The following is a 23,864-nucleotide window of genomic DNA, read 5'->3' as shown; positions in this document are numbered from 1 at the left end:
GTTGGTGATAATTGAAAGTTTATCATTTCACTATTCATAGTTGTGGTCTTCTTTTTCTTAGATAAGTCCCTTTAACATTTCATATAATAAGGGCTTGGTGATGATGAACTCCTTTAACTTGACCTTGTCTGGGAAGCACTTTATCTGCACTCCCATTCTAAATGACTTTGCTGGATAGAGTAATCTTGGATGTAGGTCCTTGCCTTTCATGATTTTGAATACTTCTTTTCAGCCCCTTCTTGTCTGCAAAGTTTCTTTTGAGAAATCAGCTGATAGTCTTATGAGAACTCCTTTGTAGATAACTGTCTCCTTTTCTCTTGCTGCTTTTTAAGATTCTCTCCTTATCTTTAATCTTGGGTAATGTTATTGTGATGAGCCTTAGTGTGTGCTTCCTTGGGTCCAACTCCCTTGGGACTCTCTGAGCTTCCTGGAAGTCTTATTTCCTTCCCCAGATTGGGGATGTTCTTCTCCTTCATTATTTGTTCAAATAAGTTTCCAATTTCTGGCTCTTCCTCTTCTCTTTCTGGGACCCCTATAATTTGGATGTTGGAACGTTTAAAGTTGTCCTGGAGGTTCCCAAGACTTTGCTTATTTTTTTTAATTCTTCTTTCTTCATTCTGTTCTGGTTGAATGTTTATTTCTTCCTCGAACTGCCCCAAATCATTTATTTTAGTCCTGATTTCCTTCCTTCACTATTGGTTTTCTGTACATTTTCCTCTATTTCACTTTTCACAGCCCTCACTTTTTCCTCTCTTTTGTGACCATACTCAACCATTTCTGTGAGCATCCTGATTACTAGTGTTTAGAACTCTGCATCTGACAGGTTGGCTGTCTCTTCATCACTTAGTTCTATTTTTGGAGTTTTGATGTGTTCTTTCCTTTGGGCCATAAATCTTTGTCTTGGAGGCACGGCTATTACCTAGTAGCCTTAGGTATTCACCAAGGTGGGACAACCCACATTGCTGCTTTGTGGTACTGTAAGTGGGGGAGGGGTCCGAGAGGCTAACAGTGCTGCTTGCTTGGCTCTTCAGCAGCTTTCAGTCACTTCCCCCACTTTCCACAAGCACATTGTGACCTTCTGGGGCTGATTCCCAGGTGGGTGGGTTATGTATGTTGTAGGACCTTGTGGGTCTCTCCAACAAACTCTCCTGTGAGGCTGGGAGTTTCTCCTGCTGCTGCAACCCCCACAGGTTTTTATAGCCAGAGGTTTTGGGACTTCTTTTCCCAAACTGGAACCTTGGGTTGTATGGTCTGTCTCACTCCCTAGTTGTCCCTCCCAGTTTATTTGCACACAAATGTGGGACTTCCCAATCCTCCGGCTGCCACCTTGCTGCATGTCCTCTCTGCCCCAGCTGCCCCTCTCTACCCCCCTCCTACCAGTCTGAATGAATGTTTCTTCTTTAACTCCCTGGTTGTCGAGCTTCATATAGTTCAAATTTCTGACAGTTCTGGTTGTTTTTTGTTTTTAAATCTGTTACTGTCCTTCTTTTGGCTGTGAGAAGAGACAAAGTGTATCTACCTGCACCTCCATCTTGGCTGGAAGTCTATACTCTTTCTTTTTTAAATCATAGTTTAATGGTATTATTATTCACACCTGAAAATGTCAGCAATTATTTCTTACTCATCAAATATCCAGAGTACAAATTTGTCTTACTGTCTTACACATTTTTTTTAATAGTTGGCTTCTTGAACCATAATCCAAAGTCCATGCTGTTCTTTTGATTGACAGTAGCTCTCTATAAGTCTTTCCGAATTTACAATTTTCCCTAGAGTGTTTTCCCTTAACATTTTATATAAATTCAGCTAATTTTTCCTGTGTTCTTTTCCACCATCTCAGTTTTGTGGATTGCATCCTGTGCTGTTTAAAGTGACCCTCTGTCTCTTTATAAACTGGTATTAGATAAGATTAGGTTATATTTTTTTAAAAAACTTAATCTGGACTGTTTCATGGATAGTGTGCGTATTTTCATTAGGAGTCGTGTGATGTCTTGTCATCTCTTTTTTGTGACAGCAGGAGTAACCTGATCAGACATTCCCTACCAGTCCTTCCGTGTTGGTTTTAACGGCCCTTGATGACCGTTGTCCAGGCCTAGAGCCATTATCTCATTGGGTTGCACTTGATGACAGCCTCTGTCATCCTTCCTCAATTGTTAGCTGGAATATTTCTATTAAAAAAACTATCTTGTTACCGTGAAGTATAGTTTGTGCAAGAAAGACAACTAAAATGCCTATCATTTATAAGCAGTTCTCAAAATAATGAGTTGTTTTCTTACTATCCTCTAAAAAGGGTTGACTGTTGAGGGCATTTTATTCTATCAGTAGGGGTTATGGATTTTAACATTCAGTTTGACAGTTGGCATTTTTATTAGCATCACATTAAATTTTTGTAAATTAACCTAGGAGAGAAATGCTGTCTTTATATTGTGTCTTCTTATCTGAGAACAAATTATGCTTTTCCCTTTGTTTAAATCTGCTTCTGTATCTTCAGTAACGTTTCTGAGTTTCTCTGAAAAGTTTGTGTGTTTCTTCAGTTTATGCCTTAGGTATTTTCTTGTCTTGTTAATGTAAACTGGGGTCATCTTTTCCATTGCATCTTCCAAGTAGTTATTTACAAAGTAAGTTCATGAAGTACTGTACATAAAGGTTATTGCTCTCTTTATGTTAATTTTGTATTCTGCCTCTGTACTCCGTGAAATAACAAAGTCAAGGACTTGCTTCTGGAATGCAGCCATGGATTGTATAAGGCATGTCTTCCCTGCATGGCGGTAGGGCCTTTGCACAGAACCACCTCTGTCTTCTTGGTACATAATGCAATGTTATCTTTTTTGCAACCTTTGGGAAAAGTGGAATTGTGTTTGAAAATATGCCAGAGTTAAGGACTTGTCAAAGCAGAATTTCTTAGCCTTGGCACTATTGACATTTTGAGACAGATACTCTTTGTGCAGTGGGGTGGAGGGGTGTTCCCTGTGCACTGTAGGATATTTATTAGCATCTCTGGCCTCTACCCATTAGATGCTAGTAGTAACCTCTCCTTCCCCCAATTGTTTCAACCAGAATATCTCCAGACATTGCCAAATGTCCTTTGAAAGGCAACATTACTCCCAGTTTAAAACCATTGACATAACGAAACAGCTGAAGTATGGTTCATTAAAATTGTAATTTAAGTAAACACTAAAGTAGATTCAATTTAGGAAAAAACATACCACCGTGAAACCACGTGTGTCTCTGTGTATGTATGTGTGTGTATGCACGTGCATAGAAGATGGTCTAGGAGGCTACACAGTGGTTGGTTTTGGAAGAGAATATTATGCAGATGTTGGAAGGGTAATTTTATATTATTGAACTTTTTATCTTTTAAAAAAATATTTAATTTATTTATTGGAGAGAGAGAGAAACATTGATCAGTTGCCCTCACACACCACCAACCAGACATGTAACTCAAGCATGTGCAGTTGAACCAGCAACCTTTCAGTTTGCAGGATGACACCCAGTCCACTGAGCCACACCAGCCAGGGCTGAACTTTTTAGCTCTTAAGATTGTATTCAAGCATTTTTTGGTAACTAGAATTTTTAATTTTAAAAAGGATGATAAAGTTCTGGCTCGTTGACTCAGTGGGTTGAGTGCTGGCCCACAAACCAAAGTGTTGCCAGTTTGATTCCCAGTCAGGGCACGTGCCTGGGTTGTGGGCCAGGTTCCCAGTAGGGGGTGTGGGAGAGACAACCACACATTGATGTTTCTCTCCTCTCTCCCTCCCTTCCTTTCTCTAAAAATATATTAAATAAATAAAATCTAAAAATAAAAAAAGATAGTAAACTTGACTAGCATTTAGAGTGTGTTTTAATATGTGATGGTCATAATGTGTATCACAAGAAATGGTAGTGAATAAATTAAACTCATTGAACTTATTTTTTTCTTTTTTAAGAGTTTGTTTACTTTTTAGAGAGAGGAGATACTTTAGTGTGAGGAGATACACTGATTGGTTACCTCTTGCACACCCCCAGCTGAGGTACCTGGCTGGCAACCCACCATTGCTCATTCCACTGAGCCACACCAGCCAGAGCGACTCAGTGAACTTAATCAGACAGACTTTCATTTGATAAAAGTGATGCTTGATTTTGGGGTGTCCTTACTAAAAGGAGATGCTTTTTTGATGTGAGGAACCTCAAGATTAAATTCGGAAAAATATTTACTGTGTTGGTTTCTTCTGTTAAAAAGCTTGCTTTTCTAAGTAAATAAAACAGTATATAATGGGCTTTCCTAACTTTCAACAGCAATTAGTACATTTTTAACAAAGAATTTCAAGTATTTAACCAAATTCTATCTCTAAACTAGCAGCTACTTATATAGTTCCAATGATTTTATGAACATACTAAGTTGTTACACTTTTTTTGTGCCTCATACCTGATGTAAGCAGTGGTTTATGATGCCTTCCCTCCAGTGGCTTATTTAAAATCACACCATAAACTCATCACATAAAACAGTTGGTGCTATAATAGACATGCGAGGAAAGGGTACACAGAGCTTGCAGCTAGCTCTAGGGGAAACTGGAAAGAACATTATAGAGAAAATGACATTGGAGCAAAAATCTCAATTGCAGCTTTAGCAGGGGGAGGACTAGAGCAGAATCTGTGTGGACATAAAGTAATTTTTTAAAAGAGCTGTTTGGACACCTGCCTACATGATAGCATGTGGTTCTGTGTTTGAGAAAGAGCAAGACATGATTGGCGAGTTCAGTGGTGGAAAATTAAGAAAAATGAAGTTAAGGTTAACGTTGGATCTATTTTGGCTTTTTTGTTGTACATTTGTTTTTCTTTGAATAAATTCAGTGCCTTCCTTTAGCAGGTGGCATGATTTGGTGTTACAAAACAGGGATTATCTGAGAAGTAGTCTGAAGGAAACGTTTCATAGGTTGATCCAGTTTGGCTGTCATCATAAAGGGGGGGTCTAAGGAAGTTGCTTTCAAGCTGGCTCCTGAAGAAAGAGTCAGAATTATCCAAGCTGGGAGTGGGGACTTGGTGTTTGGGGCTCAGGAATAGCCTGTGTATGGGAAAACAACCCAGAGTGGCCGAAGCAGTGGCAGGGGTCATATGACACAGCACTGGAGAGGCAAGCAGGAAGGTCAAATCCTGCAGAGCCTCAGGGACCATGTTCATGCATTTGTACACAGAGATGCTGTTTTCTCATACGAAGTCATCTTTTTCTGCAGTACCAAATATGCCCCAACAGCGGCAAGACCAGCATCATCAGAGCACCATGATGCACCCAGCCTCAGCAGCAGGCCCTCCCATTGTAGCCACCCCACCGGCTTACTCCACACAATACGTTGCCTATAGTCCTCAGCAGTTTCCAAATCAGCCTCTTGTTCAGCACGTGCCACATTATCAATCTCAGGTAAGGCTGATAGGACCTAACTCACCATTTTTGTTCCATTCATACAACTTTTAATTTTTTTAAGACATTTATTTTTAGAGCGGGGAAGAGAGGGAGAAAGAGGGGGAGAGAAACTGCAATATGAGAAACACTGATAGGTTGCTTCTCGTAAGCACCCTGACCCAACCAGGAACCGAACCTGCAACCCAGGTGTGTGACCTGACCTGGAATCAAACCAGTGACCTTTCGATTTGTGGGACAATGCCCACCAATAGAGCCACACTGCTCAGGGCTAAATAACTTTTAATTTGAACTTTAGTAGGTGTTTTTTTCTTTATACCTGCACTTTTTAAATTCTGTGATTGATAGCTAAGGATTGGGAAGGCGCTTTTAAATATTGTATTAGAAGGTTGTTGATTATTTTAAGTATTTCAAAAGAAGTAGCCAAGACAAGTTTTAGATTTTTCAGAGTTGTTTGTGAAAAAGTGGACACTGTGGAGTTAAAACATCTAACTAAAATCTGCTTGAGTGAGTCTGTGTGGTATTTGAGTGTTTTCTCTTTCTTTTCTCTTTGAACACAGCACCCTCATGTCTACAGCCCTGTAATACAGGGCAACGCTAGGATGATGGCGCCAGCAGCGCACGCCCAGCCTGGCTTAGTGTCGTCTTCAGCCGCGCAGTACGGGGCTCCCGAGCAGACGCATGCGATGTATGGTAGGGAGCACCTGCCTTGTCTTTTCCAGTGTGCGACTGGCAGCTCTTAATTTGTTTTAAAGCTCTGAAAAGATACCCTTTTTAAGAATAACTTGGCCTTCTATGACATTGAGGGTAAAGAAATTAAAGAAAAGATGGACCCATTTCTATCTCTTACCTGCTTTTTTAAGTCTTTGGCTAATAATTACTTCCGTTCTGAAAGTCCTCTGTTCGAATGTCTCTCCTGTAAGCAAGTGTAACGATGTGTGTAACAGAAACCATCTTCTGTGGAGAGAGGTGTCTTTTCACCTCTTCTCATCAGCATCGTCATTTGGTGTGCGCCCTGCGCAAGGCGTGCAGGGAAGTTTTGCCGTAATGAAAGCATTCTCCAGCACTTCCCACTCTTGCTCTGGAGCTTACTGGTGTTACACGGTCTTACTGCTATTTTTTATAATGTTACTGTTTCCACATCATGCTGTATTTTAAGGGGTCAAAATTATGTAATAGGTCTGCTTTAGACATTTACATTTTAAGTATAAACAGTGGTAAGATGAAAATGACTAGTATTGTATATAAAACTAAATGCATATAAGGCTAATTAATAAGCAAAAATTACATCTTAATATTATAGGCAGAGAACTTCGTATAGGTCAGTTGAGCAGCTGTCTGAAGTTCTAAAATAATGTGGTTTTCAATGTTGAGAATTTAAAACAAGAATTCCATTTATATCTTGTGTAATATAGAATTCATGAATTTTCCCATGTTTATGTTTTTAAAATGCACCTTTATTGCCATTTTTATTAAGATGTAGGTTTTGTGTTTTGCTTTGCCGAGAACAACTGCACTGACATTTAGGATTTGGCATTTCAGTTCTTTGGAGTGAGAGGAGAGAGATTTGAAAAGAATGACCACTGTGAGGATGAAATCACAGTTACATGTAACTGCACGGACATTTCATCTTCTAAAACCTCTTTTAAACTTTTTGAATGACGGAGAGTGTAAAGGTGTTTTAACTTTAGATAACAGTTTCTGACATTAATAGGTGAGCAGGAACGGGACTCGGGCAACAACACTCGCCCTTCCTGTCGCCCGTCACCCAGCGTGTCCACGTTCTTCCTGGGGGCGGGGGGCGGGGAGCTCCTGCCCACAGGCTCCCTGATCTCACAGAACGCTGAGGTCTGATTTTAATTTCCTACATGATCACTTCAGACTTTTCATTGTGGGCTATGCCCTTTAGATAAAAATGATGTAATGACTACATTTCTTTCAAGAATATAGTCCAGTCCTGGCTGGAGTGGCTCAGTGGATTGTGCGCCAGTCTGTGAACCAAAACGTCACAAGTTCAATTCCCAGATTTCCCAGTCAGGGTACGTCCCTGGGTTACAGGCCAGGCCCCCAGTTGGGGGCATGCCAGAGACAACCAGTAGATATATCTCTTGCACATTGTTGTTTCTCTCCTTCTCTTTCTCCCTCCCTTCCCATCTCTCTAAAATAAATAAATAAATAAATAAAATCTTTAAAAAAAGAAGAAGAAGAAGAATCTAGTCCTGGCTAGGAACTCAGTTGCTTACAGCATTGTCCTGATATCCCAAAGGTTGTATGTAGTTTGATGCCCAGTCGGGGCACACACAGGAATCAAGCAGTCAGTACATAAATAAGTGGAACAACAAATCTCTCTTTCTCTCTCTCCTTAAAAATCAATAAATTAAAAAAAGAATATACTGACAGACTGACTTGACCCATGATTTTGGTTATGATCTCCTGTCATTGGCGTGTCCTTAGTTGTCTTCACCAGGACCGGGTATGTGTGAAAAAGCACCATTGATTCCTCACACTGGCTCTTACGCAGTTTGTATACGTTTCAACAGTTTTTTAGTTTGCTAAAGGCTTAGGTGAAAAGTTCATTATGATTGTTTTATATTTCTGGTGAATACATCATGATATGATAAGTGGAAAAACAATTATGTATTTCCATTTTCTGGCATACTCCTCTTGGAATAAGATCTGAAACTCGTGAGCTAAAACTTCCTGGCTTTCAGGGAGCAGCTCTTGTGCACCCGTGGTTTTGAGGGTTTCTGGCGATGCTGTGATGCTGAGCAGGGCCTTGTCCTCGGTGCTAACATCTGGCTTTGTCTTTCGGATGGATGTCCATTGGTTTGAAACAGCCTCACCGGTTTGAAACAGTCTGTACAATAAATACTGTTATTTGAGGCACTGGTGGTTTTTATAACTACTTTCCCAGAACATTTCATTTGAAAAGCACTTGACCTTGGACCCTAAAGTACGCTCAAGTATGGGTAAATAAGAAATGTTGCAAACAAAGCGAAACACTGGACTTAATTTACTAGTCATCAGAGCCAGTTCTTTAATGCCAGGAGAAAGTTACTCAACTAAATATGAATGACTCTCCTGCAGTTTACACAGGTCGTATTTAATTGATGTCTGTTGACCAGGGCTGGCTAGAGCAAGGCTGTGGATTTAGTATGATTTTTGCTGCTTACTTGAGGTTCATACCTTAAAAACAACACTAGAGAATTACTTTATTCTTTGCTGTCATAAACCATAATTTAATCTGCTAAAGTAAATTCACTAATATGTCAGTAATTTATTTTAATTATTTTAGATATTCTAAATCCTACTTATGCCAAATATAGACAAATTTTTTAACAAATGTAGACAATTTTAAGTATATTATTTTAAACTAAGACAAAACTGTTGTGTAGAAATGATATACTAGTAGGCTAATGATATACTCATCTCCCTTGAACAGTTTATATTTTGTTTTCTGAAAGGAACCAAATACTTTGAGTATGAATTGTTTCTTTTTAAGCTACATCCTTTCTGCAGATTTTAAAAGCTTTTTATGTAAACAGAGGAATATGCACCCAGATGTTGGTGACAATTATGTCACCTTTTTGTCATTCATTGATTGATGGGGTCATAGTAAAGGCTTTGAGAATAGAAAGGACCACTAATGTCTGCAAAACGAGAGACTAATACTGTTTTTGCATTTTTGGTATATTTAATATAAATGTGCTAACAGATTACCGAACAGTTTAATTATTAGGAGATACATGTACACATTTTGAGAGCTATCTTAGAAAGGACTTTGATCACAGACTTCATCCCTTTGACCTTGATCTGACTTTCATCATGGCCTCTCCACCCTCCCTCCAAAGAAGTCACTTTCTTCCCTCCTTCACCTCTAGTTTTCTAATCCATCCGCTTCATTTTATGGCAGTGTGTTCTCCCTTTCAGAAACAGTGATAATGGAACTTTCTCTATATAAAGCCATCAGGAAGAGTTAGATCTAGGATCTTCTTCGGTTTGTTTTTGGTAGTTAAATGCAGGTAAATTGGAAAAGAAGTAGGCAAAAAGGTTTAAAACGGCACCTATTACCCCTCCCCCCAACAACATCTGGTAACGTTTGGGTGCGTGTCCTTCCAAGTGCATGCAGACACACACACACACACACACACACACCCCTGACGCAGTCATCTTAGGAAAAAACAGTGTCGCCCCCTGTTTAATATTGCTATGATTTCTGAGTTTTCAGACCCACTACCAGGTGCCTGATAAATATCTTACAGAATAATGACATATTAATAGTGATGTGCAAAATTGTTTGTCTTTTGGATTAAACCTGGTAAATATTATTTTGGTACATTTTTGGTATCAAGGTTAATCAGTGGAGTGCCGTGTTGCTCTGTTTATTAGATAATAATTTTATTCCTTTGTTTAAGCAAGTCAGCCTGCAGAACCTGACACTCCAGTGCACAGAAGAAAAGTGTCTTTTCGTTCAGCCCTGTCTTACTTAGTTTTTGTAGCCGTGTTTAAAGTGCTTGTCATCTCTTGTGAAATAAGAATTATGAATTATGCATGGATACAAAAAGAAATTACTAAATATGTCAACCTTTCCAGAAAATTAGGAAAATGCAGACCTCAAAAGGCTAATTTACCTTTCTATTTCCCAAATTCAGCATGTCCCAAATTACCATACAACAAGGAGACAAGCCCTTCTTTCTACTTTGCCAGTGAGTTGGGTTTTTTATACTAATTTTAATTAAACAGTAAAACACTTTTTAAAGAATACATGTTAAGGGAGTAGACTTGTTGAGCAGTATTTTCCTGTGCCAGACAAAATTATTAAAAATATATCTGTAAATAATTCAGAGTTTTAAAAAAGAAAATATAACCCAGCTTAAGAAAGCTGGAGTTTAAAAATTGAGTTGTTTCAGAAATCAATTTTTGCATACCAAGCAAACATGTGACTTTTGGAAATGCCTGATATTTTCCTTATGTGAGACGCTTTTCCTAAGTAGCCTTTTTTTTTTTTTAACCAAGCCATAAACTTAGTATAAAAAAAAAACAACTTTAAAAAGTTAGGGTTTTTTAGTGTCCTGGTAAGAAGTTTATTCTTCCCAGGATGTTGAATTGAATAGGATTGAAAAACTAAGGGAGAAACATTTCTGTCTTTTTAGTCTTTGCATGACTGAAGGTTTAAAATATTTGGGTCTAAGCAGGAAAGCATGACCTACCAGAGATTATCTTGGCAACCCCGGCCCTCTCTCACCACCAGTGGAAAGGTAAATGATCGCTCCTAAAGGCAGAAAGTCTGGACAGAGCTTTCTTTTGGAAATGAACTTTGTAAGGTGTGTTTTCTCTATTTGTAGGTCAGTTTTTAAATAAAGCTAGTCATGGGCTTTTGGTATTTGAATAGGAACAGTACTAACTTGCACAAATTTGTTAAAGATTTATGCCAGTAATGTGTCACTTTATGTGAAATACTATATTGTCAAGGATATTAAGGATTAAAATTTTGTTTTAGAGACTAAATTTTGAGTTATTTTTGAATGACTCACTGTCTGAATCTACTCAATGCCAGGTTTACATTTTGACTTAAATTTTCATTAATTATGCCATGACTTGGTATCCAAAAATAAGTGTATCAATATTATTTATGTGGTGCTAGGAAATGTTAACAAATTTAATCCTTTAATAGATACTCTTTAAAAAGGAGTCTTGCTGTATATAAATACTATTAAAGGGAAACTATGAATGTGATATAGCACGTAAAAGACAGTGTCAGTAATTCATTTTTTTATGCACTCAATTTGAGGTCTCAAATGTAGTTACCCTCACCATCTTACTGTCTCTGTTAGTTTTGGAGTCATTTCCTGGTAAGCAAGCTGAAAGGTCCTTAATCATCACACCTAAGCATTAACTGCTTTAGTACAACTTCCCTTTAAAATGAGTATCAGCACCTTTTAAAAGAAACCAACAGCGGGGGCTGCTATTTGTAATTTAATTTGCTGCTCAAAGTCCCCCTCCCCTCCCCTCTCCCTGTTCTAAGCCATTTGGTCATGGTTTGGTCGGGTTGCCTTCTACTCCCCTTTTGAATAGTTTTCAACTGTTGCTGTCTTCATTTTTTTCTAAATTTAACATCAAATTTAAAAGTTGGAAGATTTTGTTTTGCTTTGTTTTCTTTTTAAAGCTTTGCAGTGCTGGTGATCCCTCGTAACTTGTGCATCCAAGGTCAAAATTTAAAAATCGACTCACTAACTAAAACACACAGCTTTATGGACTGAATTGACTTCAGTAAGATCATGGCTTAGGAAACTATTTTTGGAATGTGGTTAGGAGGATTTTAAAAATCCTGTATTTAGACTTTTAAGCATTTATTTCCAGGAACACCGCAAGTAGGAAAGAAACTTCTGGACAAGGTCTGGCCAATACCTCTTTGATTGCTTGACCTAATCCAGGTTTCATGAAGGCAAATTAAGTTTTATAAACGGAAGTTTAACTGATGAATAGCTAAGTGAAACTTTTGACAAAAATTCCATTTATCGTTAAGTCTTGAAGTCTTGAGCTAAATTAATGAGTGTATGTAATAAAAGTGGTTAAGTGATCCACTTCTTAAAGATCGGAACTTACTGCCCTTTGCTCTCCCCTTCTTACTCCCTAATTCGCTTTTATTTTTTCCTTGTTTACTGTATATTGGTTCCTTCCTCTTACCTCTCTTCTTTCCTTCCAGCCTTTTAATTTTCCCCCTTTCCCACCTTTTTTTGTCCCATTATTCTGGCCTTTCAAGGAACCAAACTATATTTTGTTGTTACTAGTATTGACTTTTAATTAGCCAGCCATTCCATTTTTGTATTTGAGGAGGAAAAGTTGTTCCTGGACAATGTACTTGCTTTATGTCTCTTAAGCAAGGAGATGAACAAAGGAAAATATTTCTAATTAGCTAACTTAAATTTTATTTGCTGCTTAAGAACTGTATATTACGTTTGCTTAATTTTTTTTAATAATACATTGTAGTTTACTGATGTTTAGAGTAGGGGAAGGATGGTGTTTTTTTTTATCTGTTACTTATTTTCTTAATACTTTGGTTATAAGATAATTAAAAGTGAAATCTAAACTTGTTAGTACAAAAATTTCTTGAACAAATAAACTTTTAAAAAATAGAACCCTGAGATTCTCTACTCTGTGAAACCTCATAAATAGATTGTGGGACTTGAGAATTGCTTTTGCCCAGATTAGTATTGCTACAGATGAAACTTTTAAGAAGCGTGGAGACAGGGAATGTTTTAATACTGAAGGTGCGAAAATGAAGGCTGGACACCACTGTCCAGTAGAACGTTCTGTGGTGACGGAATTAAACCACTTTCTGTGGTGCCGTCTGACCATCTACCAGCTACGTGTGGTTGACTGTTTTAATCACTTAAATTTGAGAGATAAGTGTAAGATTTTTGTAAGAATAAAGATTCAATATTTATGTCAGATGTTTCAGACTAAGTCATTGCCTAGACAGTTCGGGGGATCTGAAAGTTTACGAGCACGGTGGTGAAGAGTGGCCTTCCAGTGAGCCAGTGAGTAGAAGTCTCTGCCTGCTGTCCCAGACTCGTGGCCCAGTGAGTCCAGCACAGTTAGCACATTATGTTTCCTAGCTGCCAGGCTGTTTTCTGGGACTTCTTAAAAGCTGACTTCTTAAAAACACCCAGAGAAATATAATACTTTATACCAACTATACTGAAAATTTTTAAATAAAAATTACTTATAAAGTGAAGAGAAACCACTCAGCGGCTGTGTCGCCGCAGTTGTCCTGTGTGTTTCAGTGTATGTTAACTCGCACGAGGTAGGGAGATTTCCCGATGTCGGAGTGCAGGTGCTCCCTTTGTTTAGTCTAACTGGGCATTAACACCTGCTGTGGCATTGGCAGTGGATGCACAGGTGATCCTAGCACTGACTCTTTGCCTTGTCCTTCCCTCTTTTAAAAGATACACAAGGTTGGGGAGATAGCGGTTGGGCCAGAGCGGTGGTGGCCCCTGGCCCTGCAGTGCTGGACGTCGCAGAACTGCTGTGTGTGTCCAGCCCTCTGCAGGACACTGACCTGGGACTCGCCCCCCAACTCGGAGAGCCCTTGGCAGCAGCCTCGCCCTCTGGACTGCTGAAGTTAGGGTGCCTGGTCCCAAAGCAGTGCTTGCTTGTCTCCACCAGCCCCCTGTATGTCCGTATACGTTCGGGCTTAGCTTTTTAAGGACTTGAGCAGTGACTGGAGAGGAGGCTGAGTCATGGGCTGCTGGAACAACGACCTCAGCTCATCGCTCCGCCACCGTCCGTTTCGTAGCAGTGTGCTGTGGACAGTCACTGGACACAGTGACCCATCTTTTGGTTCTGTGCTTTTGATTCTGAAATTGCTCTTTTGGGAAGACATGAATAAATGCATTTATACCCAATCTCCCTGATTTATACCAAGGTATGGTCCGTGCTGAGATTCACAAAGAATTGGCTTTGGGTTCTTATCTTTAATGAACATGTTGTTAAATAAACTGGCTCCTCATGTTTCCTTTGAAGGTATTCTTACTAGTAAAATTCTTTCTAAAAGCTGAGATGCTTTTGGAGAGAGTTCACTTTTCTACATGGTTTAGATAATTCTATCAACTAGATTTTTATAAAGCAAGGTGAGAGATCCTGAAACAGGGAGAGCCCAGGTAGCTTCTGTGATAAGCTGAGAAAAATTGTGGTCATTGACCCTGAAGATAAGACCTTGACCTTGCCACATACCTGATCCAGTCCCTTATCCCCAGATCCAATATACTGTGTGCCCATGGGACACAGCGCCAGATCCAGGGCAGTAGCATGGTGAGGTTAGCCAGATGATGGCCTTGAGCTAAAGTGTGTGTGTGTGTGTGTGTGTGTGTGTGTGAGAGAGAGAGAGAGAGAGAGAGAGAGCGAGAGAGAGAGAGGGAGGGAGGGAGGGAGAGAGAGAGATTGTTTGAAGTGTTTATGCCTATGTTACCTTTTCAGGAAAACCTAGTTATGTTGAGTACATTTAAACTAATTGGATTTTAATGTAAAGTATATAGCTGTGTTATGTGAATAAATGCTAATCTAATGTTAAGAAGTAACATCACTTATTTTTTATGAAAAATGCTGGTCTAAATGGAGGTAAATATAGAGATTGGTAACAGCATAAGTTAGGCCTTGAGCTTCAAGAAACTCAGTAGACGAGGCTGTCTCAGTAGTCGAGGGACTGTTAGCATCGTCACGAGCCAATCGTACACACTGCACTTTTTCTTCCACTTCAGTTTCCACTGGCTCCCTTGCTCAGCAGTACGCACACCCTAATGCTACCCTGCACCCACATACTCCACATCCTCAGCCTTCAGCCACCCCCACCGGACAGCAGCAGAGCCAGCATGGTGGAAGTCACCCTGCACCCAGCCCTGTTCAGGTAAGGAGAGACTCAGAGGCCTTCGGGCATCGCCACTGCTGCTCCTTGCTGAGAGCTCCCTGCAGGGGCCAGGCAGAGGCCGGGCACCACATGGTCAGAACACCTCGCACGGCCTCCCGGAGCGGAGCCATCACACGGCTCTGCAGGCTGTGGCCCCAGGGTTGGTTTTAAGTCACAGGAAGATACATGTTAAGAATAAGATGACTGAATTCTGGAAGCATCAGTAATGAAAAATCTAATTTAACGTAGAATGAGAAATTTGCTTGGGACTTTCTTTCTATTCCTAATAGTTGTATGATAAGTGTTTTTTCCTATTAGTTTCTTAAATCATCACCCGAGGTAGCCAAGCATCTCTGGCGTCCGTCAGTCCCCTGGGGCAGTAGTCTTGCCTCACGTCTGCTCGGTCGAGGGCTTGTAACTGCCAGGCTGAGGATGGGGCTTGCACCCCAGAAAGGAGGTCTCCGAGCGGGTCCCACCCTGCTCGGACCACCCTGTACATCCTCTGTGCTTGCCATCGCCCCCCATCTTAGGCGGGCCCAGGGGGGAGCCCGTTTCCATGCGCAAAGCTCAGCTGTGCGTGTGCATGTGTGTGCGTGTGTGTGTTTGACCCTCAGCTACTTTTCAGTGAAGAAGTGGTTTTCTTAACCCTGTCCTGTCCCTTTGCAGCACCATCAGCACCAGGCCGCACAGGCCCTCCATCTGGCCAGCCCGCAGCAGCAGTCAGCCATTTACCACGCGGGGCTGGCGCCGACCCCACCTTCCATGACGCCTGCCTCCAACACGCAGTCGCCACAGAGTAGTTTCCCAGCAGCACAACAGACCGTCTTTACAATCCATCCTTCTCACGTTCAGCCGGCATACACCACCCCACCCCACATGGCCCACGTACCTCAGGTAAACCAGCTTTAGGCAACTTTCCGTAAGGACCAGGCAGAACGTGAAGGTTACCAGATAAGCAGCAAAGAGCCAGATGCTCTCCAAGCTAGGAAACCCTGTGTGTGATTTGCCTGTCTCCCTTTTCCCGCTCAAATACATGTGATCTGGCCCTACATGGATGTTCGTGTGGTTTTGTAACGGGAGCAGTGAAGTTGCTGAATGGGCAGTCCTGCCACATCTCCCGGCCGGGAGCGTGTAAATACCTGGGACTTCGGAATGCAGCCCAGCCCTCCTTTCCTTCCTGTGTCTGCTTCGCTGTGTTTCAGTAGCTTCACTGGGGGAGAGATGGACACATGTATATATGTATGTGTGTAGACATACATATATATAATCTCTCTCATGCGCGCGTGCACGCACACGCACAGAGTGTGTGGCAGGGAGGGCGGACCGGAACAAGTTTCAACCCTCGGACCGCCCTGGGCCTGTCAGCTCGCACGTTAGCCACGTGGATCCCAGAGGAACCTCTCCTCTCGTTTCCTCTGGTCACCCGCGCATCTGCTTTGACTGCGTGTTGTACTTCTTGGAAAGGCTTGGCCTTGTACGTTGGGGCAGTGTAAGGAGAAGTCGAAAGCACCCAGGTTTTCCTGTTTTTCTTATCGAGCAGCCCTGGGTGCACTCTGGAGCTCACCCCCAGTGTCAGCTGCTAAAGGGAGAACGGTGTGGTGGCCATCTCGGTGGCTGCTGTCTGCATCAGCGACTGACTCACGTCCAGGGCAACCCCGGGCCGAGGTGGACTGTCTTAATGAGGAGTTGGAGCCGCACTGGAGTCGGGCTCTAACGCTGTCCGTGAGGCCCGCCCTGGAGTGTGAAGGGCGAATCTGCGGTATATTCGATGTCTCTCTTTGCTGCTTTCACAACAGCATGTAGGTGGTCTGAGCTAGACTGCCTTGCTGAACTACATGTCACGTGACACAGCGTGCCGCTGAGGCTGTGGTGTGGTGGGAGCTGGAGGTGCAACTCAGGTGGCGCTCTCAGGTGTCCTTGTCCGAGTTCCACCGCTCCGGGAGGCTTCTGTAGTGTGGCGCACCGCAGTGGACGGTTTGCTTTGGATGGCGGGGAGGGTGCTGGTTCGGTCAGGTGTGGGTCTGCACGGGTCGGCCGAATCGGGAGCTTCCCGAGAGCTGGGGCCCTGTAGGTGTCTAGCCGTGGCCGGTGGCCAAGTGGGTACGTGAGTTTACATGTAGGTTGGGGTTCCTAAAAACCTCGCTTTTGTGTTCTTGTGCTGAAAGAGCAGAATGGATTAACACAGGGAAGCCCAGGTATGCCATGGGCCCATGTGAATATGTAAGAGAATGAAAAACAGCATTTCATCCAAGGCTTATCATGGTGTGGAGTTGTGCATGGTGTGGGGGGCACGGAAATGGCTCCTCCTGGCCTTGCCACATCCCTGCAGAACTGAGGTCTGCCTGTCTGGGATGGCAAAAACCTTCCCAACTTGACAGTGAGACCAGGTTGAACTCACTGTCGCTTGGTACAGGGACAGTGGGCTGGCCTGGGTTCCGTCTTACTGCTCCTCCCTGTCTCACTGGAGGCATTCACTGCATCTTTCTCCTCCTGCTGCTGCATCAGCGTATCTTTTAGCAGAGTAGAGGGGTGAGTCTCTTCTCTCATTGCCCTGACTCATTCTTCACTGAGGGGTGCTGGTGAGCAAGCAAGAAGTGGAGGGGTGGGCATTGGGGGCAAACAAGGAGAGTATCCAGAGAACAGAATTTGACAGTCCCTGCTCATAAGGTAACGATCTGCTTTCTGTCCTGTGTAAAATGTCTTCAGGCCCCACAGGGAAGCCAGACTCGGAAGCATGATTGCATCTTGCCTCTTTAGTTGAGCGCGTGGCCCTTGGGCCGGGGGCCTGATCTTGATGAAGACCACGCCCCACGCGTGGCATCCAGTGATCAAGAGCGCTGAAGGCTAGGACGCTGCAGCCCTGGCGTCACCCGGGCTCTCCAGTGCTTGCTCCCTCAGCCTTGCAGGTCGATCTGCGAAAGGGCAGAGCATGTCTGTAGGTCAGTTGTGCTCTCCTAGGGAGTGTCCCCCGAGAAAAGAAAGGGCCCCAAGGGCCACTGTTGCCTTTCCCTGAGAGCCCCAGCCCCGTGAAAGGAACACAGTTGACATGTTGTTTAAGCTGGAGATGTTGCCTGTATGCGTAAAAGAGCTCTCTGTTTCAGGCTCATGTACAGTCAGGAATGGTTCCTTCTCATCCAACTGCCCATGCGCCAATGATGCTAATGACGACACAGCCACCCGGCGGTCCCCAGGCCGCCCTCGCTCAAAGTGCACTACAGCCCATTCCAGTCTCGACAACAGCGCATTTCCCCTATATGACGCACCCTTCAGGTGAGGCGTGTGTGTGCAGGGGCCGCCGGGCACCCCGAAGCATTCTGCTCGCACAGGTCGAGTGGCAGGCAGGGCCAGCGCTTCCAACCCCGCATTTGAGAGCTAGCGAGACCCGTCAGTGTGCGCAGCAGGGACTGCGGCAGCCAGCCAGCGTCAGGGCCGGAGGCTTCCGGAGCCGAGTCTGTGTGTGTTCTGCCGGTACAGGGTGTGGCTCGAGGAGCAGCGGCGGCGGCAGCAGCTGTGGGGCTGGTGCACGCCGAGGGCTCAGTTGGCCTTGTTCATGACAGGTTGGACAGGGCAGCGTCTCCTTCCCGAGTCCCAAAGTCTGACTGGGGGGCGACCACCAGGACAGTTCGATTGTAGCTCTGGAGCCAACTCCTGAGGAGGGAGTGCTGTGCGTGGATCGGTTGTGAGAGTAGTTTAGCTCCAGCTACGCCCTGACAGGGAGAGAAGGCCGCGATGGTGCTCTAATACTGATGGCTGCCACGGTGAGGTTTCAGTCTGACCTGTTCCTCTGAGAGCAGTGCTGGTGCTTGGCTGGCATTTGGGGGGGGGGTGTGGTGAGGCCTGTTTTCCTACCCCACGAGCAGCAAGTCTTCTGGGAGTTTTATCTGAAGTGGTTTTATGTCTTACTGGTTTGTTTCCACCTGCCCCCTCCCCCTCCCCATTTTGGTGCAGATGGGACGGGGGGGAGTGAACCGAATTTTGAGTCTTGTCCAGCTAGCACAAGGATAGTTCACAGTCACGTGCTGCAGACACTAGGCTAACGTGCGGTGTTGCCAGTTTTCTGTTTAAATATTCACTTTTCTTTTTTACAGTACAAGCCCACCACCAACAGCAGTTGTAAGGCTGCCCTGGAGGAACCGAAAGGCCAAATTCCCTCCTCCCTTCTACTGCTTCTACCAACTGGAAGCACAGAAAACTAGAATTTCATTTATTTTGTTTTTTAAAAATATATGTTGATTTCTTGTAACATCCGATAGGAATGCTAACAGTTCACTTGCAGTGGAAGATGTTTGGACTGAGTAGAGGCATTTAGGAACTTGTGGGCTGTCCCATACTTCCACGTGCTGTTTCAGAGTCCTGCAAGTACCCAGCTCTGCTTGCTGAAACTGGAAGTTATTTATTTTCTAATGACCCTCAAAAGTCATGAACACATCAGCTAGCAAAAGTAACAAGAGTGATTCTTGCTGCGATTACTGCTAAAAAACAAAAAAAACAAAAACAAATCAAGACTTGGAACACCCTTTTACTAAACTTGACAAAGTTTCAGTAAATTCTTACCGTCAAACTGATGGATTATTATTTATAAATCAAGTTTGATGAAGTGATCACTGTCTACAGTGGTTCAACTTTTAAGTTAAGGGAAAAACTTTTACTTTGTAGATAATATAAAATAAAAACTTTAAAAAAAATCAAAAAATAAAAAAAGTTTTAAAAACTGATACCCAGTTAGTGTGCGTTTGTATAAGATGCTGGTTAATACCAAGGCAGGAGGGCGGAGTGTGCTTTCTTAATACCCTGGAAGGTTAGTTGTCAAATGCTTTTTCCTCTTCACCTTTAGTTCTGGTTCAAGGTCTCTCTGGAAAAAGACAAGACTGAGACACTCTCCCTGGTGGATGGAGAGCTGCTCCCGGAGGAGGGAGGCCGGCCCAAGGCGGTGGCGCTGAAACCCGCATCCCCAGCCTGACACTGATCTGGGAGCTTCCTTTTTAGAGTCTCCGGACCCAGATGAGTGTGTGCGTCAGGCAGGTGTCCTGATGCAGGCATCTGTCTGTTTGACCAGTAGGGGGGCGGGAGATACTTTTTTTAAAAAACGGTGATAAAGATTTGCCTGAAACTAATACGATATCGTACGTCAACTATAACTGAAAAAATTAAAATTCATTTAAAAAAAACAGATGGGATGGGGGAGGAAAGAAAAAACTTGGATAGAGAAACCCAGAGGGCAGAAACGACGCAGCGGCCCACAGAGCAGCTCGCGGCTGTGGGCGCCCGAGTGTTCGTGAGTGTGCCCACTCGTGGGAGGCGGGCAAGGGAAGGCAAGTGTTGGAGCAGGGCCCGGGCTCCGGGGAGACCTGCTGTGCCAGGTCGAGCCTGTGAATTCTCTCGGCAACAAGTCAAGATCCTGAAAACTTTTTTTAATTCATATGTAGCAATTTGTACACTAGAGCAAAATTTGCATTATTCAAGAATAAGTTACGTATACAGTACATAAACAAGACATAAAAACTTGCCAAAGACCTTCTGCCCACCACGATACAAGACGAAGCCGTTTTCTGTGTTGTCACAATGTGCTCTTATTCCAGCCGCACACTGGAGTCCGACGTGTCCCTGTGAAGCGGCGGTGGGTAAGGTGCTGCAGGCCCCTGCGGCCTGCGGGAGGGGGGCGCTCACGTGGCGGTGCGCGGAGAGGCTTAGCCCTGAAGGAAAGCGTGAAGAAAGCACGGGCAGCCCTTAGGGGAGGGGAGAGTGCAAGGCCTTGATTTTAGGTTAAGAAACTGTCATATAAAAATAGTGTTCTCTAGTCTGAGATTTTAATGATTGCTATTCCTTTCTCCTACACGGTCCAGAAATGATCAAAGGCAGAAGATTTATACCAGATAAAGCCATATGGATTGCTGGTCTAAAATTCAAGGCAGGTTAGTTGACTTCATTCTTTGGTGCTGGTGACTGTTAGTTTGTGGAAGTCTGTTAGCGTCCGACTAAGGGGATGTTGGTGCTGGGGACAGTCAGGCCACCCTCGGCGTCTGCGATCAGGGGCGCCCGACGAGACCGCGGCGCGAACTGTCCCTTTGGCACTGAGCGTGGGCTCTCGGTGGAGGCTGCTGCCGGGGCCTCGCGCCGCCAGCAGCGGTCACGTCAGGCCCGGAAGGAGGGCGGCGTGTGCTGTCGTGCTGGGGGCTGGCTGCCGCCCGTGGGGTCACTGTGAGGGCGTCCAGCCAAGGGGCCCACTGCTCCCTCCATGCACCCCAACCTGCTGCAGCAGAAGGGAGAGGCATGGCCTCGGGGTCACTTCTCCCCAGGTCAGGACGGGGCTTTCTGTCAGGGTGTACTTGAGCTGTCCTGGTAACTCAGACATGTCTAGAGAAAAGTGCTTTTCATGGACACTTCACACGGAAGCAGTCTGCAGGTGGGTGACTTCGGTTCTCTGTCAGTCCGAGCTTGTACTTTGTAACCAGGGGGTCGGAGCTGCTCGTTGGCCGTGTCTGGCACGCCTCTCGGCACTGCCTGGGGATTCTACGTGGCGAGATTGCTAAGGAGTGAGCACCCTGGCCTGAAGATGTCATAGCCCAGATGCGATGGGTGGGGCTCGCTCGGTTCATTGTCTGTCTGACCCCTTTCCTGCACCAGTGACTTGTCGGCATTGACTTTTGTGATGAGGTTTCTCTCTTAATAGTGCTTGTTTGTCCGGTGCACCCTTTGCTTAGCACTCATTACTTAGAGAAACCTGCTTGGTGTGTAGGAAATCTGTCTTAGAAATGGACCAGAAATCTGGATCGGGGTTGGAGCTGCTTTACAACCCGTGACAACACCCAGGAATGTTGGTTTTAAAAGCAAAGAGGTGGCTACTGGCCCCCAGCGAAAAACAGAAAATAGAAGCAGAAGCCTGGCCTCTCAGAGTGCAGAGTGCAGCTGGCGGGAGCAGACCAGACGCTCGCCCAGGTAAGGCAGGCCGCAGTTGGCTGGGTTCAGGCCAAGGCTCACCTTCAGCCTCTGGCTGACTGATGGGTATGTGTGTGTGTGCACGTTAGAGCTACGCTGAACTCCCCAGACTCAGGCTCCTGGGGGCCCCTTCGGTGGGCCTGGCTGTGCTGGCCCCAGAAGCAGCTGGCTTCCCGTCCCCCCGAGCCCCCTCACTAGGAATTGTATCGCTTGTGAAGGAAGCATGGATGGAGGTTGTACTCCGGGATCTCCCTGGGTGCCGGAGATGCGTGCCCAAGTGCACTCTTCCTTGTGCACAGCAGGACCGCAGGGACAGGGCGCCAGCCGTGGGCCGTCACCGGAGCTCCTCCAGAGCTGTGGCCCCGAGTCCTAGCTTCCATTTTGGCTCCAGCATTAGCCGGAACCCTTTTGCGGGACAACCTAATAAGCCAGTGGATGCCAGGGAGCTCGGAGCTGGCCCTGCTCGGGAAGGGCTTACTAGGCAGGCCTGGGAGCCTTCTTCCTTCCCTCCTTGCCTGTCCCTCCCTCACCCCTCAGTTTAACGCCCACCGTAAAGCTGCTGTGAAGCAGAATCCAGTTTTTGACTCATAAGGCACCAGGGTAGAACAACAGCTTGCCACCCTATTTCAGTAACTGCCTGGATGCCCCCGAAAGGGTGACAGGCTCCACTTCTCTGCACCGGGGAGGACAGCGGCTGCTCAGCAGCAGGTGCCTGTCCTCAGGACGCGCCAGACAAGGAGGCCCGGCGGCTGGCTCGGCCGGGAGCTGGTCGGGTGGGGGTTGCATAGCTGTCTCTAGCTGCAGAAACCTGGGTGTTAGTTCAGACAGTACAGTGAAATGAGCGATGCTTGGTTTAGTTTTCAAACCTGAATCCTTTGAAAAATTTATCTGAGGTAAAATGTTTAACATCATTCTTGAGCTTAGTCGTAAGGCTGAGTGTCGAAGCAGGAGAGGTGTGGTCGCCCGTGGCGGGGGCACCGCAGAGCGGCCACGTGCACTGACGCCACAACGGGAAAACCATGCGACAGTCCAGGGCTGGTTAGTGTTTTGGGCTTCCTGAGGACCCCTCCCCGCTAGCAGAGCGCCTGTCATCAGCTGCGACAGCGTCAGTGAGAAAGAGAACACATTTCCACTGCCAGGCCTGGCCCTTGCCCGCCCCTCCTGAGAGTGACGGGGGCCGGCCCAGGGCGGGAGCCGGCGGCATCTGCGAACAAGAACCACGTCTGTAAACAAGGAGAAAGTCAGCCTGCAACTTAGAGGGGCCCTGTAACAGGCCTGATAGAAGGGTTGCGTCCAAACTGGAAGAACAGTTAACAGTGTCCCCTCTCTCTGAAAGGAAGGAAAGGCAGTTACATTCACAAGTCCTGTCTCCACTCGCTGTGCTTGCTCCTCCGGGGCGTCCGCCGCCCGTCAGAGAGGTGTGTACTGGTTGTCGATGGCCCGCAGGTGGCTCCGGGGGGAGGAGTCCATGTCGTAGTCCGAGTCCCGGGCGCGGCCGGGGGGCTCTGGCTCCAGGTGCCGCAGGCTGTTGGCCAGTTCCTCGGGCGAAGGCACCAGGTGGAAGATCTGCTCTGGGGGGGAGGACCGGCCTGGGGGGCCCCCGGGGCCCGGCCCCCTCGGACAGGCAGCGGCGCTGAGGTGGGGCAGCCCCAGCTCTGAGTCCCAGCGCGAGAGGGAGAACGGGAACAGGACGGTGTTGGAGGAACCTGGGGACCAAGTGACAGACCGCAGTGTCAGCGTCCACGGGGCAGGAAGGTGTCGGGGGGACCCAAGACAAGATCCCCAAGTCCCTGGGGTCGCAGCAGCTCTCGCCCCCTGCGGTTCCCTGGGCCAGCCACCCCCTTGACCCAGGGGCAGTGGGCTCCCACCTGGGGGCTGGGAGACGACCACCACGTAGCTGGACAGCCGGACGTCGCAGGCAGCGCCGCACTCGAGCGGGATGGGCGAGCGCTGGAAGTGGTGGAGCATGTCCATGACGGAGGGGAAGTGCAGGTGCTGCACGCGGCACTGGCCCCGCTCGGTCAGCGACAGGCGCAGGTGCTGGGGGGGGAGGCGGGGAGAGGGCTGGCTCAGGCAGTGGCCCCTACGGGCCTTGAACTTGGGGTGGGGGCACGGCCCCCCCTGCCCTGC

The 23,864-nt window shown here is 45.6% G+C and overlaps 2 protein-coding genes across 15 annotated transcripts in view; one reads left to right on the top strand and one right to left on the bottom strand.

Moving 5' to 3' along the window:
* ATXN2 (ataxin 2) overlaps window positions 1–19,513 on the top strand; it is a 95,116-nt gene extending 75,603 nt beyond the window's left edge. For 6 of the 10 annotated variants that reach the window (XM_036014089.1, XM_036014083.1, XM_036014084.1 and 3 more), the window contains 7 exons: window positions 5,208–5,392; window positions 5,953–6,085; window positions 10,045–10,098; window positions 14,653–14,798; window positions 15,465–15,692; window positions 17,900–18,068; window positions 18,887–19,513. In XM_036014089.1, coding sequence (XP_035869982.1) covers window positions 5,208–5,392; window positions 5,953–6,085; window positions 10,045–10,098; window positions 14,653–14,798; window positions 15,465–15,692; window positions 17,900–18,068; window positions 18,887–18,915 — 944 coding nt within the window. In that variant the 3' untranslated portion in view covers window positions 18,916–19,513. The remainder of the gene's footprint in view (window positions 1–5,207; window positions 5,393–5,952; window positions 6,086–10,044; window positions 10,099–14,652; window positions 14,799–15,464; window positions 15,693–17,899; window positions 18,069–18,886) is intronic. The other 4 variants (XM_036014085.1, XM_036014086.1, XM_036014087.1 and 1 more) reach the window with 3 other exon arrangements.
* Window positions 19,514–22,255: 2,742 nt separating this feature from the next.
* The window catches only part of SH2B3 (SH2B adaptor protein 3), a 31,952-nt gene continuing 30,343 nt past the window's right edge, over window positions 22,256–23,864 (bottom strand). For all 5 annotated transcript variants that reach the window (XM_036014930.1, XM_036014927.1, XM_036014928.1 and 2 more), the window contains exons 7-8: window positions 23,603–23,774; window positions 22,256–23,440 (exon numbers count right to left, since the gene is read on the bottom strand). In XM_036014930.1, the coding sequence (XP_035870823.1) occupies window positions 23,145–23,440; window positions 23,603–23,774 (468 nt within the window). In that variant the 3' untranslated portion in view covers window positions 22,256–23,144. The remainder of the gene's footprint in view (window positions 23,441–23,602; window positions 23,775–23,864) is intronic.

The sequence above is a fragment of the Phyllostomus discolor genome, chromosome 13 (genome assembly GCF_004126475.2).
Source record: "Phyllostomus discolor isolate MPI-MPIP mPhyDis1 chromosome 13, mPhyDis1.pri.v3, whole genome shotgun sequence".
NCBI classification, from domain to species: domain Eukaryota; kingdom Metazoa; phylum Chordata; class Mammalia; order Chiroptera; family Phyllostomidae; genus Phyllostomus; species Phyllostomus discolor.
Note: the sequence above shows the minus strand (reverse complement) of the source record. Positions and strands in the feature narration are given on the sequence as shown.